Genomic DNA, 21,769 nt, shown 5'->3' with positions numbered 1-21,769 from the left:
GATCTCTCAAATTCCCATGAAGCCAGGACATGAGCCATTATTTTTACTAATGACAGGATATTGACTCCATGACTGTCCTTCTCCTATGCTGGGAAAGTGTAGAAATGTATATTTTTCCACCCATTAGGGGCAAAACTAGAAGAAGCTCTGAAATCAGGTCTATACCTTTACTCATTCTCTCACTTTAACTGTAGAAAAAAGAAAACCACTCGGGAAATTTAACTTTAGTGGTTTCAGTGTCATTTAAAAATGTGTTGATTTCCTAAAGCACTGAAACAAAAAAAAATCTCTTTACATGTAACTAAACTTGGACATGCCCCAACAATACATTTATCTACCTATTTATTTATTTTTGACACATGGTCTCACTCTGTTGCCCAGGCTGGAGTGCAGTGCTGTGATCACAGCTCACTGCACCCTTGACCTTCCAGGCTTAAGCAATCCTCCCACCTCACCCTTCCAAGTTGCTGGGATCATAGGTGTGTGCCACCACGCCTGGCTAATTTTTTATTTTTTGTAGGAATGGGGTCTCTCTATGTTGCCCTGGCTAGTCTTGAACTCCTGGGCTAAAGCAATCCTCTGGCCTCAGCCTCCCAAATTAGCGGGATTACAGGCATGAGCTACTGTGCCCAGCCCCAACAATACTCTTAACAAAGTTATCAAATTTCCTCAAATTAGAGACAATGAGACAGGGAAGGATTTAAGTTCATTTTTTCTTTTATCTCCAGAAACCAATTGTAGGTACAAGTACCTTCTCAATTTCTGTTATAAGCAGAAGAGGACTGGGATGTACCCTTTGGCTTCCATGGTGGTCCAGCCTGGAGCTGTTTTCCCTATTGTACACAGAAGACGGTTTTCTTCTCTAAATGTTGGGAAACCTCTTCCTTTCCTATTATGGAAAAAGTATGAGGCAGCCCCCAGCCAGGAGGAGGTGTGGCTGCAGGCAGCAGGTAGAACCAAAGTCAGTCTCAGGAACAGCAGGTGAGTACACATATTTTCTGTTCACTGAGCAATGTAGGGGCTGGCCACCCACACTGCCAGCAGCTGGGTCTTGTTCTGATATCCTGCCAACTGGTGACAGTGACATTTCCATATTAAGGATAGCAGTACAAGGATGAGACACAGTCACAAATTCCACATCTTTCATACTTTCCTAAGGCTGTTTTTAGGTTTGAATGGTTTTGTTTTTCACTTCTTTTCTCTACTCTGTTCTCTCCTGCCTCCTAGAACAAGGGAAGTGTATGCCGGAAGTGGTGGCCTCCTTAGCGGTGGGATTATCATCAAGGGTGGTAAAATGGGACTCTCTTTGTGTTCAGGTAGAATGACAACCTGATTAGCTTTACTCTAGCCCTGACCCACAGATGTCTGTATTATAGCTTAATTGCATTCAAATCCCTAAAGTATCCAAATCATTAACATTAAGGTACCAAGAAGGGAATTAAAATTGTTGCCTTTTAAAAAACTCATGTATTTATGCTGCATTGAAAGCCCACTAGACGTGAACAACTGGACCCCTCGTAATTCTGACATTCTGACACTAGAGACGTACCACTTACCTACACAAATTGCAACCCCTAAGTAGGCAACAGTGGTGATGAAAATGGCCAGCATGGTTCCTCTGGGGATGGCATCTTGGGGATCCTTTAAAAAAATAATGTGGAGGTAGAAGAATACAGAGCAGAATAAGAACCATAGATCACTTGGAGTTATTTTCATATTTTCAGATTTTTAGGCTACCCTTCCTGAGGCAAGTTCTAAGAAAAGATCGAGCAAACAGCAAGTTGATGAGCTCAAGCTTTATTTTGGACAAAGACAAGGTGTGCAGAGTGAATAAAGAAATCTGTAAAACTTTCAGCTGAACAGAAGAGACCTCTAACTGTCCAGAAGGAAGTTTCTATAGAAAAGTATAGTAGGTAGTTCACTCACCAAGGCCTCATCCTTCTCTTTATCTCCTATGAATTTCATTTAGATGTATCACATCTTGAATTTGTAGGGGAAAATATACAAACATATCTGGCATGTGGATAATATCTCTGGGTGTATTTGTTTTATACTGAGCTTAAGCTTGCCTTTAAAAAAATCACTTTTGACTGAGTAAAAAGGATGATCTACTTACTAAATTTTTCAATCCCTTAAATCCCCTATTTGAAATCTAGTTCAGAAATGTCTGCAATGGGAGATATTTAATTTCCATAAGCAGACATAAAGAAAGAGGCAAATTCAAGCTTATACCAGAAAATGGGCCTTTCTCTTGCTTATAAGTGTATATACATTCACTAAGTTGCGTTCACATCATACTTAATTTACCATTTTATATCCTATGGGGGGGATAAACCATATAAAATCAATTTTTAAGTAGCATATTGAATTGTATTCAATTCAACTTAATAGGGATTATTAAATAGGAATTTTAACGTCTTCACTTATACAGGACAGGGCCTGGCATAGAGTAGGAGTCAATAAATATTGAATTGAAGAAGGTACAATCTCAGCAGGTATGAGTCCCCCCACCAGAGCACATTAGACTCATCAATACAAATAAGCAATCACTGCAGTCAAACAAAGTCTGTGCTTTAAAAAGAAAACATAAATATGCTGAAAAAGTCATCAAAAAGGTCACGCATAGTGAAACTGTAGACTCAACTTGATGACTGGAAGTCACAACTGAATCAAGCAAACCTGCCCCACATGGCAGTAAGCCAGCCCTATGGGACCACTCTGTGATCATTAATTTCTCCCCACTCTTCTAGGAGTATCTGCACACAGGGTTTGTTCTGACATGTACATACCCAGTCTCTTTCTTCCAAACTATTGTCGTCAGTGTGGCAGGTGTATGCAATGGGGCAGCACACAGAAGGAAAAAGAAGGCAGTCATGACTGTGATGGGGCCTACTGAATCCCCAAATTCATGTTATGTTCCAAAATTTATTTTATTGATGAAGAATTTCTTGAGATCTGAGTAAAATGTAAAGAACTGACAGTGGGAAGAACAGAAATATATATGTATATATAAATTTATGCATATTTTATATATATACATATATATAAATTTATGCATATTTTATATATATACATATATATATATATATGGATAACAGATGTGAAGATGGAAGGCAGTCTTATACCTAAAACACAAAAACTTAGTTTTTGGCCAGGTGCGGTGGCTCACGCCTGTAATCCCAGCACTTTGGGAGGCCAAGGCGGGCAGATCATCTGAGGTCAGGAGTTAGAGAGCAGCCTAGCCAACATGGCGAAACCCCATCTCTACTAAAAATACAAAAATCAGCTGTGCATGGTGGTATGCGCCTGTAATCCCAGCTGCTCGGGAGACTGAGGCATGAGAATCACTTGAACCTGGGAGGCGAAGGTTGCAGTGAGCCGAGATTGCGCCACTGCATTCCAGCCAGGGTGACAGAGTGAGACACTGTCTCAAAACAAACCAACAAACAAACACCCCAAAAACTTAGTTTTTATTTGCAACTGTCTGCTACAAGCTCTAAAATGGCTTAACAGGAGTCACATGAGATTCCATCATGACTCTAAGACATTATTATTATTTATTTATTTATTTATTTTGAGATGGGTTCTTGCTCTGTTGCCCAGGCTGGAGTGCAGTGGCTCAATTGTGGTTCACTGCAGCCTCAACCTTCCTGTGCTCAAGTGATCCTCCCACCTCAGCCTCCCAAGTAGGCAGGATGATAGGTGTGTGCTACCATGCCCAGCTATTTTTGTGTGTGTGTTTTGTAGAGACACGGTTTTGCCATGTTGCTCAGGCTGGTCTCAAACTCCTGGGCTCAAGCAATTACCCACCTGGGCCTCCCAAAGTGCTGCGATTATAAGCATGAACCACCATGCCCAGCCATGATCCTAAGACATTAACATATAAATCTGGACGCCAATATATTAGTGTATGATTAGATATTCACATTGTCTGGTCTGGCTAGCTTCCTCTTTTAGATAGGGCTCAGGAGGACTTTGACAAATTATTGGTTTTCACTTGAAATATAGTTTCCATCCACAAGCAGTAACCCAAAACCTAACCTTTTTTTACCTTTTTTCATTAGACGTTGTATTTTTCCTTAGGACAGAATGCAAGCAATCTATTAGATCCCTGCTTTCTGGGTATGTCAGCCACATCCCAATTTTGCTTCTCTGAAATCACTTCTTAGCTTTCTTGATTAGAGTTGGGTATTTTCTAAATCTTCTCCCAGGTACATATTTACAGATCATCTGTTAGTGCATTATTAGGAAATGTAAGGTTCTGGATGGGAACTTTGTAGCATGCCTTTGTTGTCTGTGAGCTTCCTTCCAGAGGAGGATTCTGAGGCTGTGAGCGGATATCAGGATCTTGCCTACCCTATAGTGTGTAAACAGTAAATGTTTCCTAAACTGACTGAATCCATTATGTTTTATTTCTAGGTTCACTTTCAAAGAGAAATAATATCTACAAGTACTGAAGTTTCCTCCCCATTTCCCAACATATTGTCACCTCCCAGAACTTAACATGGTTGGCCCCTCCGGCTTGTGACCATGTTACTACTTCTCAAAGCATTCTCCTCTCTTGATTTTCATGACCCCACTGTCTTTTGATTTCTCCTGCTTCTTAGCTCTGTCTCTTTTTTCTTCATGGACTTGCTTTTTACCGTTAATACTTTGAAGGTCTGTGTCTCCCTGAACGCTGCCTCAAACCTCTTCTCTCTTCCCTTTTGCACATACCTGCATTAACTCATCCATGCCATGGCTGCCAGTCCTGCCCTAGCTCCTTTCAGAGCTCCAGACTCATACATCTAGCTACCCACTCACTAGACATCACCACCCCATGTCCTTCTGCCATTTCAACCTCAGTAGACAAATGTGAGCTTCCTTTCCTCATCTACTATACTGTGGAATCAATTCGACAGGTTACAACCAGCGTTAAAAGAATCCAATAGAATAGAACTGATGTGAGAATATCAGAAGGCATTGCTTGTAATAAAGTAGAGAATCATTGGGGGAAAATTTTCTAAGTGTGTACTTGGTTGTGATGTATAATGTTTTCTCACTGTGGATCATAATAAAAAACATTTTTTTTTCCTATTTCTTCTCCTAACTCTAAAAAAAGCTGATATCTTTGGTTCTTTTCCTCTGCATGGCCTTAAATCAGGCCCATGTCATCTCGTGTCCAGATTATTATGATATTTTCTAATTGATCTTTCTGCCTCCAGTCTTCCTACCTATTACACCCTTTCTCCACCTTCCAAACCACCCTCCACAAGCTGTTAGCAGGCTTTCTCTAAAACACGTATTTAATCATGTTACTCCCTTGTCTAACCTCCTTAGAGTCTCTAGCTAGTTTGGGGATAATATCCAAACTCTACTGTCTGTAGTTAAAAGGACCCCTGAGTTCTGTGTATAGTAAAAGTATATAGTATATAGTAGTGTATATGTTAAAAGTTAAGCCTAATTATAAAATCATAAAAGTATTTTTAAATAAAAAGAATGCAACATTCTACAATAATATTATGACCATGTATGACCCCAAAATCTTAACAGGCCATTGTTTGTAGTTTCTTTACATGTGAACTGAGAATCAGAGATTTCTCAGTAGAGGCTGCTAAATAAATAAAAACTTCTTCACTAACATAACAACCCTAAATCAAGTTAACACTTATTTTGAAGGGGGAAGAATTTTAAATCCCGTCTTTTCGGATAGAAATAATATCTTCTCTTTCTTTGCTTACTCCCAGAGTACTTAGGACACATAGAAAATTATTTATGAATATGTTTATTAATATATTAATGAAGGATTACATACTCTACTCTGCACATAAAATAATTCTCATTAGCAGCATCTTTCTCGGTACCTTCTTACATCCCATTCCTTCTGTTTCAAATGTCTGTCTCTTCTTTGTCCTGTTGGCAAACTCCTGTTCATCCCTCAAAACCTGGATTGAGTGTCCCCTCTTCTGAAAGTCTTCCTTTACTTTTTGAGGGGACAGGCAATCGCTGCTTCCTCTTTCCTTTGCACTTGATTCTACTCTTGCTTGTTCTAATTCATATAAGGGAAGTCTGTCTCCTCCTTCGACTCTGAGCTCCTTGAAGGAGAGGTGAAGCTCCTTGTTTCCTCAGTGGCTGGTGTGAACAGGCACTCAGTGACGGCCAGCTAAGCAGAACTGACTACTAAACATCTGATACTCCTTGTTTTTAAGGAGTCTAAAGAAAGAGCAATATTCTTTAATTTAAAGGTGTGCTTATAGTTGGCAGAAATTTAAATCAGTGACCTCTGATAGTCTTCCAGAGCTGAGAAACCAGAAGTTCAACATCCATAGCTAAATTTCATTCAGCAGTGATACTATTTGAATCATTTTGAGCAAGTTTCTTAACTTTTCTGCACTTCAGCATAATATTTTTATGCCATATTTCTGCTGGAGAATTTACCATAGCACTGTGGCCCCTAATATAAAAATCTAAATGCCTTTATTTATTTACTCAATTAGTATTTATTGAGGCCTTACTAGCTTTGAGGATACAGCAATGAACAAAATCAAAGGCAAACTCTCTACTTCCATGGAGTTATATTCTAGGGCAAGCACCTCTGGCTCAAGTCCCTCTAACAGCTGTTTCCCTTTGCCTTCAAGGTGATCAAGCCCCATCAGGGTTTCTCCAGTTGAACTATAAGAGACTTCTCACTGTTCCCAGTTTCCTCATGCCTGACTATCCTCTCTGCCTGGAATACTCTATATTTCTCCATTAATAGCCAGCATCCAGACTTTGCTTTATGCTCAGGTTCAAAACTTATTTCCTTGAGAAAATCATCCCTGATTAACTTAACAATTATTTGTTCAGTATTTTCATTTCACTTCCCACTTGGACAATGCATATGTTTTTCATGTATGTATATTTCTTGATAAGTCTTGAAAATATTTCTTGTCTTCCAAAGTTGATAATAATTTGTTTTGGTAAAACCTGTGTCTTCTACTTTGCATGTGCGCGCGTGTGTGTGTGGTAGAAAGGGCTTATTGTCCCCGATATACGTCCTCACTTTCCTCCTTTTAATACTAGGACCCCCTAAAATTTTATCTGGGCACATGGCTGCCCAGATAGAGACTGTATTTCCCACCCTCCTTTGCAACTAGGTAAGGCCACAAGACTAAATTCTGGCCAATGGAATGTCAGCAGGAGCGATACATGCAATTTCTAGGAATTGCTTGCCCTCTACATGCTTATCCCCCTTCCCATGGGCTGGAATGTGACCTTGCAGATGGAGGGCAAGCCCCAAAGTAACGGTGAAACAGAGAGGTTATCTGGGTTTCTGGGCTACCTTTTGGAGCAGACTTTTCTTATTCCACTGGATGGCCTACGGGCTTGATTTAACATAAAATTTTTATTTATTTATTTATGAGTATATCAAGACTCATCAAGAAATATACATACGTTTTATTTATTTTTGTTTTTTAAGAGACCAGGGTCTTGCTGTGTTGCCCAGGCTGCCCTCAGATTCCTGGGTTCAAGCAATCCTCCCACCTCAGCCTCCCAAGTGTCTGGGATTATAGGCACGTGGCACTGTGCCCAACTGAGCTAGATTTTGTGGATTAAAACCTGCATCTTGTTTAGGCCACTATTGCTGGTCTTTTATAACATTCCCATATCCTAACTTATACCATGCTCTTCGCAGTACTTCACACAGAATAATTAAGTGGGAAGCTAAGTGAAAATGGGATTATTTTCCTTTGTTTTGTTTTCTTTTTACTTTTACAGGAAAATATTCCCATTCATTTGGGTTTAAAAGAGAAAGGGTGGTTCTGGTATTTTTTTCACTAAACTGCATTTATTTTGGGGAAATATGATACACTATCACACTATCCCATTCTTCTGATATCACTGAATAGGACTTTTGGAAGAATTATCTGGAATAGAAATCCAAATTTGGCATTAAAAGAGATAACTTTTAAATCATCAGGAAATCTTACAGAAACCTACAGTTTGAATCTGTAGGGTAATACGGTCACATTTAACCTCTCTAGCTCCTTGTGCTACCCACCAACTGTACCACCACTCCCAGGACTGCAAAGCAGAGCAAACAACGTACCTCCAAATCTCCTGAGATATTGGCACCAGCAAGAATCCCAGTAGCTGCTGGGAAAAAAATGGCAAAGACAGAGAAGAAACCTTCACCCTTTGTGAAGCGTGGCCCAAAGTTTTCTGCAAATATTGATGCTGTAACATAAATTATAAGAAAATTATGATGTAGACATTTTTCACAGTACAGGAGATTAAGTTACCATTGGCTTCCCTAGTCCTAAATGCAAATACATTCCTATATTCTAATTTTTTTTTTTGAGACAGAGTCTCACTCTGTTGCCCAGGCTGGAGTGCAATGGCACGATCTCAGCTCACTGCAACCTCTGCCTCCCAGGTTCAAGCAACCAAGCAATTCTCCTGCCTCAGCCCCCCAAGTAGCTGGGATAACAGGCGCCCACCACCACACCTGGCTAATTTTTTGTATTTTTAGTAGAGATGGGGTTTCACCATGTGGGCCAGGCTGATCTCAAACTCCTGACCTCAAGCGATCCACCTGCCTCGACCTCCCAAAGGGCTGGGATTACAGGCGTGAGCTACTGCGCCCGGCCAGATTCCTATATTCTAAATGGAATGAACTTGAAGATATGGTGTACTCCTGAGGAGCTTTATGTTAATATTTGCCAAAAGTCAAAATATATATCATGAGGTTTTAGATCTCTATGACATAGTTCTGAAAAATCAATTTTTGTGCCCAAACAGATCCAGGATGCCTGACTTTTTTGCATCTAGAAAAGGTTGAAAGAGGAGGAGATGAAGAATTCTCTCATGATCACACTGGCATACCCACAAATGCACCACCACACACATTCACACACACACACAACTACATTCTCACATGCATAAATACCATAAACAATCAACACACTGGTTTTCTATGCCTTTTTTTGTAGTTGAAGAACCTTGTGTGTGAGTCTACTTTACAATTTTGCTACTAATGTATGAAGCTTTTTACTTTTTACTCCTAGATATTAGATCTTAGCTGCTTATACCAAATCCTCAGTATGGGAGAATATTATGATGAGAAGCTTTGTTAATAAAATAATACCATCCCACACATTGCCACCAAATTATTAAATAAAAAGGAAACAACCTAGAAGAAAAACAGAAGGAAAAAAGAGAAAAGGAGAGGAAAAAAAATGTGAACAACAGAATCTGGGTTGCAAAAATAGGAAAAAAGGCTTAAAGAAAAAAATATGGTAGGAATGGGAAGGAGGGAAAATAATAGAAGGGAAAAGGATATTAACATGCAAAGCAAACCAGAAAGTCTTTATGAAGAAAAGGAATCAGGAAGAAAGAGGTGTGTGATATCAAAAAGAAATAAATACTGACAACTGAGTAAATAATAAAGGGAAACATTTAAAAACTCAGCAGTGGATTATTGAGTAAGCTAGAGGGAAAAGAAAGGCAAGAACAGATAGAAGGAGTAAAATAAGGAGAGAAAGAAGTCAAATTTCATGCTCCGTGATGTTATCACAGTATGCTACACTGAGTAACTCCTACAGTCTTTTCTGCCTGAAAGCCTGACAGTGATGCTTAACTAGGTAATGCTATGGGAAAGCAAGGTGCAAACAAGTCTAGCAGGAAGAGAGAAATGACTGTTTGACTTTAGTGCTCTGCAGTGGTTGAACAAATTGAGCTGTGTCTCTTTTTCTACTATTTGACAGCAACAACAAAAGGTTTACAAAGCACTTTCACATCCACTGTCTGTATTTGTTTCTCAAAATTCCCTCAGGAAATTCTTATTATCCCCACATTTTGGCAGGAAAATCTGAGACCCAGTCACATTAGGTGTTCTGTCCAGCTGTTAAGTGGCAGAGTTGAGATCCAACCTTGGGTCTCCTGAATCCAACTCCAGGCTCTTTCCTGGAGAAATTTACTATCCATTTTATCACTAGTTAGTTATCACTAGTTAAACTCATATATTTTCTGGTTCTAAAACCTATGGTGTGCCCAAATTTGCTGGTGAAGTACTGGGTTTCAGAAGAGAATGATAGTTTTCGCATCTATTATGTTTCCCCAACGTACTTCCCATTTCTTTTGGGCTTCCTCATCCACAAGTAACTTGAAAGGGGAGCCAGGCATTCCGAAGGCTGGGGTTGGGGTGATGGGGATAGTGATGAGGAGGGCAATGGAGAAGTATTTAATGAAAAGCAACCAATTTATTCCATGTACCTTGGTAATTAAAGAAACCTCTGGACTTTTTCTCATTGTTGGATGGGATGACAGTTCCAATGAAGAAGTTTGCAATAGCAATTAGAAGAATGACCAGAAGAATCACTTGGGCCTGGAATGGAAAGGTAAAAGGAAACCAAATCAGATTTATTTAACAACTTTTTACATAATTATAAAAGTTAGAAGTGTCCACTGCAGAAAAACTCTATCTGATATTTCAGTTAAGTCTCTGCTACCCAGAGTAGGTAATAAATGCATCCTTATTAGAATGGCATGTAAATAGGCCTTATTCTACTTGGGTGTATATGCCACATTTTTAATGGCACAGGTGTTTGGGCACTTGAAGGTGACATTTCTGTAACATTCTAAGTAGCAGGTGGGTAACTTCCACCATTGTCCCAGGAATGTAAATGAAGCCAAAAGTTTTAACACTGATAAACTTGAGGGGGGTTTTGTTTGTTTGTTTGTTTTCGGCAGAGCACTTATGGGTTGTTTCTGTTCCCAGTGCTAACTGCAGGAGTTCGAGAATGCAGAATGATGAATAGAATTCCTGTGATTCCCAGTGCACTTGATGTCAGGCTGCCGCTGTGTGCTCAGCACAACCAGACTGCAAGGTTGACTGGTCAGATGGTCTTCCTTCAGCCCCTCCAATGCTGCAAGGTGTTTATGGCTTGGTGTTGCCATATGCTGTTTCCTTTACCTGGAAAGCACTTCACTCTATTTCTTGCACAGCTATTTCCTTCTTTTCATCCTTTAAGTCTTAGTTACCTTCTCAGAGAGGCCTTTCTTGACAATTTAATCTTTCATGTTTTATTATTTTATTTTGTTTTCCTGAGATGGAGTCTCACTCTGTCGCCCAGGCTGGAATGCAATGGCGTGATCTTGGCTCACTGCAACCTCCACCTCCTAGGTTCAAGCAATTCTCCTGCCTCAGCCTCCTGAGTAGCTGGGATTACAAGCATATGCCACCCTGGCTAATTTTGTATTTTTAGTAGAGACAGGGTTTCACCATGTTGGCCAGGCTGGTCTCAAACTCCTGACCTCGTGATCTGCCCGCCTCAGCCTCCCAAAGTGCTGGGATTACAGGTGTGAGCCACCGTGCCCGGCCCATTTAAATAATAACAGCTATCTGTTCACTGAGGGCTTACAATAGAACAGATGCAGATTTAACTTTACCTGTATTCTTTTAGGTAAATAATACCACTAACAAACTGACAACCTTATGGAGTAGGCAATATTATCATCCTCATTTTAAAGGTAAAGACACTGAAGCACCGGGATGTTAAATAATTTACTGAAGGCCGCAGAGATATAAACTGGATTCAAATTCAGGCACTCTAACTACAGAGCTGGAGCTTTAAATGCTACCCTCTACTGCTACTAAACTTCATTGCCTCACTCAGGGAATAAGTTATCTAAAGTAGGGTTCTCCTGTGTTTTTTCATCACAGTGTCCTGTTGATACTAATTTTCACAAATTCCCTTTTTATATTTATTTCTTTATTTGCTTGCTTATTATTGATTTCTTCACAGACCATGTATAGGGATTAGGCCTGTTTTGGTCACAGGTGAATATCAGTGCCTAGAAGAATGCTCAACACGTGGTAGACACTAACTTAATTTTTGTTGAATGTGTGAATGCATAATCTACAAATAAATGCCATGTAGGAATGTTTTCTATTGACTTATAGGTGGGAGGCTTTGGCTGTCTTTCCACATCTCATGACTGCTTGAGATCTGGTTATTTCATCCACAGGCACGTAGGAATATTTTCAATTGCACCAGTCACTTGAGGGAATTACAAAGGAGGCAAAAGACATGTTTCCCATCATTCAGAAATTTACTATCCATTTTATCACTAGTTAAACTCAGAGATTTTCTGGTTCTAAAGCCTATGATGTGCCTAAATTTGCTGGTGAAGTACTGGCTTTCAGAAGAGAATGATAGTTTTTGCCTCTCTTATGTTCACACTTGCCATTTCTCTTGGGCTTTTGCACCCACAGGCAGCTTGAAAGAGGAACCAGGGTTTGTGATTGAGAGACCCAGGCTTCCAGCGTGCACCACTGCTATGATCATAAGGGGTCTGTGCATAAGGCAGCCGCCTTGGTGACAGCACAGAGGGACAAAATACAGCAGTCATGTGACTCGTGAGCCCTGAGTCATGACTGCCTGGGCTTCATGCTTTTCAGGCTTGGTGTTCCACCTAGCACTTGCCTGCTCATTTCACCATAGCAGGTAATAACATTAATTCTTTTTGAATATGGAGTTCCTTTTACTCCTGCAATTTGTTCAGGACCTGACCAGCCACCGTTGATAGTATCATTTTTGAGAAATTTACCTTTGCCTCCCATTCCATTCCAGCTACTGAAATTCCTAGAAGAATCACCACTGTGATGGAGCCTATAATCCGGATGTCATTGGTTGGATCCACCATCATCGAATCACTCTCCTGGGGAAACAAATTATTAAGTGCCTAGAGATACAGCTTTTTGCATGTGAGTCTTATTGCAGCATTTAACAGTAAAAAGAGATACTATACAATTACACCTGGGGCCATATAGGATAATAGAAAAATGGAGTATTCATAAATTTATGAAGATAAAAAACCTAGCATTTTTTTTTCTGTGATAATAGGCCTTTGATAGTCAAGGTTAGGAGTTAGACATTTTAAAGATTTGTTCTAGCTTTTGAAGTTGTTGTAGTACTAAGTAAAAATATGTATACATATACATATTGTGTTTTATTTCAGAAGAATGACTAGTTATTTCTGTGTGTCAAGGGGCATCCTAGCAGAATAAAAATGAATGGTTTACAGTGTAAATACTGAAAGTTAAGTGGTGTCCTATTTAAGAACAGATGACACAAACCTGATAATGCATCTCTTGAAGGTAATATACCTTATAAACTGTAAGCTCATTTATTTATCTAATTTTTAAATAGAGGTACTTTTACCAATTGAATTCAGTGAATGCTATCATTACTATGAGAAAAGGACTAGAAATTAGTTGATATATCAGCTAATAAATGTGCTTGCACATGCAACATCCTGGACTAGGCACCTAAACTAGGAAATGGCTAGTTTTCTGGAGTGAATTATTTTAATATTTAAACTTTCTTTCCTTTTGGAAATCTATAACCATAATCATAGTACTACTGTTGACAGCAATATCCATTATTTATCTGATGTTGCATATTTTACACAATATTTCATGTACCTTATTTCATTTGATCTGTGCCACACTTCTGTGAAATATGTATAACAGTATTATTAGCCCATATTATAGATTTGGAAAACAAAGTTCGGAAGAATAGAGGAACTAATCCAAACTTTCTTGGCTGGTAAGTGCGAGAACCTGGACTCAAAGCCAGATCTTCTGATGCCAAGCCCAGGCTCCTTCCACTATATTTAACTTTTTTCCTCTCATTTAGCTGTAATGATATCCCCTAGTGCCCTGAGAAGGCAAACTAAACTAAATTATGCTGCTTGGCAGAAAAAAAGAAAAGCTTTTAATTACCTTAAGAAGATCTACTACAGTCTCAGCAAATCCCACCACATACATAGCAACAGCCACTGCATTAGCAAAAGCAAAGATCAGGCCTATTGACCCACCGAACTCGGGCCCTAAACTTCTGGAAATAAGATAGTAGGCCCCACCTGAAACAAGAAATGAACATACTTTACATTGAGGAACTGCTAGTTTATATGACCAAATGATTGTGACTATCTGAGAACATTTACAGTGTGAATTATTTCGATAACAGTATTACAACTTCCTAATAATTTTAGGAATCCTGTGTTACCCAGTGAATAACTTAGCCCTTCTTGGTACTCTGTACTGAATCTACAATAGAAGTATCCTGACTTAATAAAGCCCAATCTATTAAAACATAAATATAAAAAAGCTACAAATAAGAACACAGCAAACTTTACAAAAAATGCATTGTCTTTATAAAAATATCATTGGAGTATTCAAATTAATAATGCAACTGAAGTAAAGTTTTATATAAAAAATTTCCAGGAGTAGGAAAGTCTAGGTAGAAAATGAAGTAGGTGAAGTTTATCTTTGTTTTTCTAACTTCCTTTCTGTTGTGTATATATGTAAAATATATATTTACACATATATAGATATATGTACATATATACAATTTCCTGATACATATGTGCTGCATAAAACAAGGTATCTGTATTATCCATTCTATAAATCAAACTTGCTTTTCTATGTTTTTAGTGAAAGAAGGCATGATATATATATATATATGAACATACATATACAAAACATTTATAGGTACATATGTAAAATTTTGTGATATATATGTGCTGCATAAAACAAGATATCTATAGAGTGTGATGTATTATTAATTCTATAAATCAAACTTGGTTTTCTATGTTTTTAGCTCCAGAAGGCATGATTATTGCTAAATACCCATATAGGTATGGGTGTGGCAAGTAGGTCCCTTGCCTGTTGGCCACTGAGAGCACAGTGTTTGGGTGTTGCAAGTGGGAAGAAAAGTGGGGAGGGTCTGGAACAATTACTTCTCCTTTGGACATTGAAAAAGTAGTTCTATTAAATATATATAGTTGCATACTTCTGTGCACATGAAGGATTGAACTAGATTGGTCAACTGCCTAGAGCGTACCTAGGGCAGCTTATTGAAGGTGAAAACGACTAGATGTTAGGAGGTCTGATTATCATAGACCATAGTAAGATTATGACTTCCTATACAGAGCTGGCTTTGGAAGTAGGCAGAGTTGGCACAGGAATGACAAACACACCTAAAAACAAAACAAAATTACTTTTTGCTGAGAGAAATTTCTTTCACTATAGTAACTCTTTTGGGCTGAGGGGTCAAAGTCCTCTCTAAAAATGTAGCATATTGGCTGGGTGGAGCAAATCCCCATTGTTTCCTTTATACAGATCACCTTAAACAAATGAACTAGTCAGTTACCTAGGTGGGCTGGATCAACATGAGAGACAGGCAGAAGTTGAGAGTGGAGGTGTGTTGTGGGCAGGATGTTTTAGAAGGCCCTGAGTAGGAAGACCTGGATAAGGTGCCCAAGTCGAGAACCAGAGAAACCAAAGGGGAGGGTGAGGGGGAACAAAGGAAGATAGAACAATGATACATTTCATCCATTTCACTTTCTGCCTAGGCCTGCCTACTCCTAGATTATTTGAAAGTAACTCTTTGCTGATTTATTTATTTATTCCCTTTTAATGATCGTCCCTTCCCTGTTGGTCATTGGGAGCACAGCGTTTGGGGTGAGCCCCGAGGCCTGGGTACAGGAGTGGTTTACTGAGTGGGAATCATCAGCAATGCCATCTGGGGCGTTGGAGAAGACCCATGCTGAGAGGACCTGCGAGAGAGCCAGTGGGTCTCATCCAAGGTACAAATAAACCATATATTTTGCTATAATATTCCATACCTTCTTACTAGACACATAGTCACTCTGCACTTTATAAGCATGTTTCATTACAAGAAATGGGTCATGTCAATGAAGATATTCCAATTTTAGTTGAGAAAAATTTTGCTTTGCTGTTTAAATTTTGGGTTATTTTGTTTTGTTTTAGGACATTGGGGACTAATTAGCAATATGTTAATTTCACTTCCAATAGTAAACTAACTCCAGACATTACTAGTAACCAAGCCTCTAGTCATAAGTAAATTAATTGGCTTACCTCCTCTTACTACTCCATTCGTGCAAATAGCAGACATAGAAATACCTGTGAGTGTCGTCACTACCACACTTAGGCCAATGATGATGACTCCAAGACCTGCAAAATCCCCCAAGAAAGGTGTTTGGTTCCAGTACTGAGAGAAGTCACCAGTACTTCAGGAGGCAGCAGTCTGAATCTTGTCACAGAAAGATCCACCTCCCTGTGAAAACCTGAAATGTTCTGAAAGATCCCATTTCATGAAGGTCTAGGAAGCACCTGAAATGTACTAAACGTTAAAACAGAAGCCAAATCTGGGAATCAGTTTCCAAGGAACATCAGCTAGAGGTGTGCAGACTAGCCTGAAAAAGAAAAAGTTTACCTAAGGAAGGTGCACATCTGTAAGGCATGACCTACAATGTTCCAGAGAGATCCATTAGAAAAGAGACCAGAGTAGACCTGGACTATTCTCATCGTACCTTAGGTTTTCTTTGGCATCCAGCTCCTCCAAATAGCCAGGCTTCAAGAACATTGGGCTACTTCCTTGTTCCCATCAAAAAGAAGTATAAAAAATTGTTTGCCTACCCGTAGCAAGTGATGAGGGCATTAGATATCTTAGAGATTTTACCTCCACGAACAAACCCGTTAGTTGCTATCGCAGAAGTTGACAACCCAGTAATAGAAGTTACCATGGTGGAAAGAAGAATTATGAGAACTCCAAGACCTGTTAGCAATGAAAGATAGAAGATATTGCATTTTACTTTACTTCCTTGGATTCCCTATTGCTGCAAACTACACTGCCTTTAATTTAAGTTTTCAGGTCCATGCCTCGGGCTCCAACAGGGTTTCTTTGTGCTAAGGAGAAACTGGTGTGCCTGGCATAAAGACCAAGTCAGAGAACTGCTCATTATGATGAAGGATGGTTTCCAAAAGTAAACACAATCGAAAGTGCAGCCTTGGAAAGGAAAAGTTGACTTATGCTGGTGTCCTGGGAGAGAAACTATCCTGGCTGTGAAAAGAGAAAACATGACATTTGACCTTCTTTCTTGCTTGAAGGAACCGGAATGAGAAAGTTGGGGGTTTGACAAAGGTTAAATCCTTCCCCATTTTTCTTGCATCTCTTTGCCTGATGGGGGAAAAGAAACCAACTTGCATTACCTTTGAAAACACTCCAGAAAGGTCAGTGGTGAACTATTAGAGCCTGTGTTGCCTTTACCTTACAAATGATGGTGCGGGTCACAAGTTTAATTACCTCCTCTGACACATCCATTTGTGGCAATAGCAGAGGTGGATAAACCAGTGATACCAGTCACTGTCACGGCTAAGCCGATGATAATCACACCAAGACCTCAGTTGAAAGAGGAAAAATAAAGGCATTAAATGGTGGAAGAATTCATTGGATCATTTACATAAAAACCAGCAAGTCTAGGGTAAACATCAAAGGATCACATTTGAGTTTAACAAGTTGGCTAGGAAATCACCATGGAGTAAACGCTTAGCTTTGAAGTTTTCTGCTTGTAGTAGCTCTGGTTCCAAGAAACTCAAGAGACAAAATGTGCAGAACTAAGTTGTACAAAGCAAAACCACTAGACCTGGTCAAAATTTAATGTGCACCCCATCTTCTTCTTCTTATTATTTTTAGAGACAGTCTTGCTATTTTTTCCAGGCGGGTCTCAAACTCCTGGCCTCAAGTCATCCTCCTACCTCAGCCTCCCAAGTAGCTGGGACTACAGGCTTGCACTATTGCACCTGACAGAATTCCATCTTTGGAGAAGTTCTAGACACTTATAAACATGATAATTGGCCTACAATTCCAAGCTGTCAAGGTAACTAGAGATTAAATGTTCATCCTTCCAGGTTACTATTTTTTTATATACATTTGGTCACATAGAGGTGGAGAACTACATACAGTATAGCAAATTATTCATCTGGCAGATGGATAAAGTGGAAAGAATGAAATTAAATTACATTAACTTATTGACTGACTGAATTCTGGAAAGTTACTTATTATGATAAGTCACTTTAAATAAATAAATAACTGACCAAAAATAGCAATGAAATTAGAAAGAATGCATGTGTAAAGTGGCTAGCATAGCACATGGAACACAATACACACTCAATGATATTGCTTTTAGATCATATCCACAATAGTCATAATACTTACTGCTTTTTAGAAACCTACTATATATCCAGCTATGTGGCAGCTAATGTAAGAAACACAAGACACAAATAAAATGAAATTTAAAAAGCTGCCCCAAGGATTTTATGGTTCAGAAGGTTGATGATTATAAGGAGAGGGAGAAAGTGGTAGAGGCCAGAATTCAACGAAGCCGTGACTGCTTTCAGTTTCAAGAAACACATAGCCAGGAGGCTACAGAAGGGTATCAGAATATATCACTTTGGCATAAGGATTATTTGGAGCTGAGACAACCGAAAAAAGTAGATACAAGAAAAGCTCTCGATCCCCTTCCTATTTACCTAAAAACGGGACATAAATTTGTCCTCCCTCCCCTCTCTACCAGAAAGTGATGTCTCTGATTACCAGAGACAATTTTGGATGCTTATCAGCCTGACAAAGGCACCACAGGCATCTACACAACAAGCTTTGCTGACTAGCTCTTATCTTCCATTCCTTTCCCTATATATTTACCTTGCCAGCATTTGCCACCCTATGAATGAAAAGTCCTTTTCCTTTGTCTTGTCACCTCTCTACAATTTAATTGTTCTATTGTTAAGATGATATGTAAGCCCATGTTCTAAGCCCCCCTTTAAGTCACTCATCACTGAGTGGTCCCATGTGTATGTACCATGTACATGTTAATAAATTCTGTTTTTCTCTTATTGATCTAACTTTTGTCAGTCTAATTTATAGGCCCCCAGCCAATGAACCTAAGATGGGTAGAAGACAACTGTTTTTCCTCCCCTACAATATCCTCTCTAATGGAGGCCGACCCAGAATTCAGGGAGAGGGCTGTGGAGTCACAGCCACTGAACTCACCCTGGCTCCATCCAGAATGCTCTGGTCTGGGCTGTTTGGTAAGCTCCCCTGTGTAAAGTGAATGTTCCATAGTTGTTGGCAGGCTCTCTCATTCCAAGGATGGTTAGAAGGGTAGTCAGCCATGAGAGGCTGTGATCTCTCTGGCCATGCCCAAAGAGAAGGGAAAGTGGAAGGAGGTTAAGGGCAGCAGTGGGAAGGAGTCAAGATATTAAAGGCTGGTTCTTTTGAAGCTCTTGGCCATACCCTGTCTCTAACAGCAGCCTCTAGGCTTTTTTGCAGGTTAAAGTGCAGTGGGAAGAGGCTAACTAAGCACAGGCTGCAAACTTGGACCATATTGCTTTGGACCCTGTAGACTCTTAAAAGCTAGGGGTTGTAAAAAATAGTTGGACTAAATTCTTCATATCTATTGCAGGGATACTGTGGTGAGCAGTGCCTCTATATCACTATGTGGCTTCAGGTCCTTGTGCCACTAAAAGTGATTTATTTTGCACTTGTTCTGCTCCTGACTTTGCTTTGAAGAAGCTTGATAGAAAATGTTTAGCATACCCCAGAAACTCTACAGGACCATATAATTCGCATTTCATAACATTAAACCTACTCCAACTTTATTATTTCCTCACTATTATTTTCCTTTTGACTCTAGTTTTTTCAACAATTCTTAATTCATCCTTTTGCATTGTATATATTTCTGCAAACCATTTTAAATCTTGGAATAAAGTTTTATACTTTTGAACAGCAACGGATTTGCTTCTCTCTCATAATCAAACATAAAATCCCAGGGCAGAAGGCAGCTTGGAGAACATTTGGTTCGTTGTTTTCTGAAATTGTGGTTCTTGAACCACCTGCTTCAGGAAATGCCTGGGGTGCTTATTAAAAATGCTCAGACCTACTGAGTTTGGATCTTTAAAAGTAAATCCCAGGATTCTGCAGTTTCCTAACCTAACTTCCCAGATAATTCTTATGCATCCCACAGTAAGACAACTAAGCTACTCTCAGCCTATTTCAACTTGTGTCTGCCTGTTCAGAAAGGTACTTTAGCTTTATCTTCAAAGAATTCATTGGGTAGGAATTAACCTGCTCCTTAATATTTAGAAAAGAAAGGGAAACACTGAATATAAGTGGCTTGCTTCAGGTCATACCGGCTTTTCACACCCAACTTCCTTGCTTGATGGTTAAATTTATTGGAAACCATCTTGCCCCAGCAAGGTCTCCAAGACAGAGAAGGTCTCCAAGCTAGACAGCATTATCAGCTCATTCCACCTTTTGCTTTTGGGAACAAGACAGCCAAAACTCGTAGCCCAGAATGGTTACCCAAAGGCTGTAGCTACTGTTACTCCTGGCTCCAGATTCCTTTTGGCTCTATTTCTAGGGTCTGGGCTTGAAAATGTATTCAGATTTCTTCCTCAATCTACCCCCAAAGCAAGAACAAATAGATGTATTTGTTTCTTTTTTTCCCCAATAAGGAAAACCCAAATGGGACCTAGATGGTGACTTAACTCATTTAGTTTTAGGTTCATAGCAAAGGCCAGTAAAACTGAGTAAGGTTGACAATAAGTTTCTAGTACTTACTAAAGTCTATCTTCCGAGAATTTAAAAAAAAAAAGAAAAGAAAAGAAAAGAAAAACACAAACCTCCATTCAAAGGAAAACCCATTGAACACTTACTAGGTAGAATTTTACTCTCTTCTAATATATAATTTAACTACTTCAATATAAAGATCTTTATTAAAATAAAATTAATGTCTGATAGCATAATAAACCGTTTAGCAGAAGATGGGATTCTTCATTCTCTACAGTTTTGCAAGAAACTCAATACTGGGTTGACTGTGAAGAGTAATGTAAGATCTGATTAAAGTTCAGATTATTGCCCAAACATATGGATGTTAAATAAGTTGCATTAAAAAGAATTACTCTTGCCCTTGGCTACTCTCACACCTCCAAACAAAGTAATGTTTCTTGATGATCTCAATAAGTTACTAAACTACCCTTAAAAACCTAATTTTGCATGAAACCCTGGAGCAAAACCTTGGCAATATTAAGATGCAGATTTTCCATGGAACGGCATATACTTATTTTGGACCCTGCGGCTGTGAGCATTCATTTGCTATGCATCATAAAACCGGCAAGCAGCCCTCTGTCAGGAACCCAGCAGTTGCCAAACATGAAACATGGAAAAACTATGGGAACTGGCTCCATTTTTTCAATTTACAGCTTAGCCCTTTCTTTTTTGAGTTAGTCTTCCGGTGAAGCTGAATGTGTTTTGAAGAGCAAAGCCAATAAATAATGACAAACTACCTTTTAAAATGTGAATTGAGATACCTTGTGGAGTGCTATCTGAAAGCACAATAGAACTTCCATATTCTTGAGACTAAGTCTTCTCCAGAAAGTGAATTCATAATATATTTCCCATATATGGAATACGACATTATTAATTTTTATCTCATTAAATGGGGAACTTTAATACAATTCAATTAGATTTTTCATAAAAACTTTACTAATATGCTTTCAACAAAAAAGATTTGCTAGAAGAAATAATATTTAAAATGGAATGTAATATTTAAAACATTAAACAACCACTCAAAATATTGTCATTATTATCCATTTTTCATTTAGAAAAAAATAACAGTAATATACATATTATCTTAGTCATTTCATCTTTCACTTTAAGCTTGTATCTGGCAATATTTGATTAACCTTTGTTTTCTTACTGCTGGTACCTGAAAGTAACACAATTATTTTCTTTGGAAAAAGTTCAACAATTCAGCATTTTTATTAGTCAGGTCACATTTTCACCAGTTTTCCCACAAGTTATTTTTGTTCAGTGAAGTTTTACCAATCATACCAAGAAGGATACTCTGTAACAAATGAGAGGCAAATGTCAATACGTCC

General features: G+C 38.9%; 1 protein-coding gene and 1 long non-coding RNA gene across 2 annotated transcripts in view; one reads left to right on the top strand and one right to left on the bottom strand.

Moving 5' to 3' along the window:
• SLC12A1 (solute carrier family 12 member 1) overlaps positions 1–21,769 on the bottom strand; it is a 96,633-nt gene that overhangs the window by 59,750 nt on the left and 15,114 nt on the right. Inside the window, exons 5-10 of the mRNA XM_002825416.3 lie at positions 15,908–16,003; positions 13,748–13,887; positions 12,571–12,681; positions 10,234–10,345; positions 8,069–8,196; positions 1,557–1,641 (exon numbers count right to left, since the gene is read on the bottom strand). Of these exons, the coding sequence (XP_002825462.2) occupies positions 1,557–1,641; positions 8,069–8,196; positions 10,234–10,345; positions 12,571–12,681; positions 13,748–13,887; positions 15,908–16,003 (672 nt within the window). The remainder of the gene's footprint in view (positions 1–1,556; positions 1,642–8,068; positions 8,197–10,233; positions 10,346–12,570; positions 12,682–13,747; positions 13,888–15,907; positions 16,004–21,769) is intronic.
• LOC129050103 (uncharacterized) lies at positions 733–17,929 on the top strand. Its single transcript, XR_010137467.1, has 7 exons — positions 733–981; positions 1,725–1,817; positions 10,288–10,358; positions 10,751–10,893; positions 12,594–12,727; positions 15,483–15,615; positions 17,550–17,929. It is a non-coding gene; the product is annotated as an uncharacterized LOC129050103 (long non-coding RNA).

Source organism: Pongo abelii, chromosome 16 (genome assembly GCF_028885655.2).
Source record: "Pongo abelii isolate AG06213 chromosome 16, NHGRI_mPonAbe1-v2.0_pri, whole genome shotgun sequence".
NCBI lineage: Eukaryota > Metazoa > Chordata > Mammalia > Primates > Hominidae > Pongo > Pongo abelii.
This window is presented reverse-complemented; position numbering and strand designations above follow the sequence as displayed.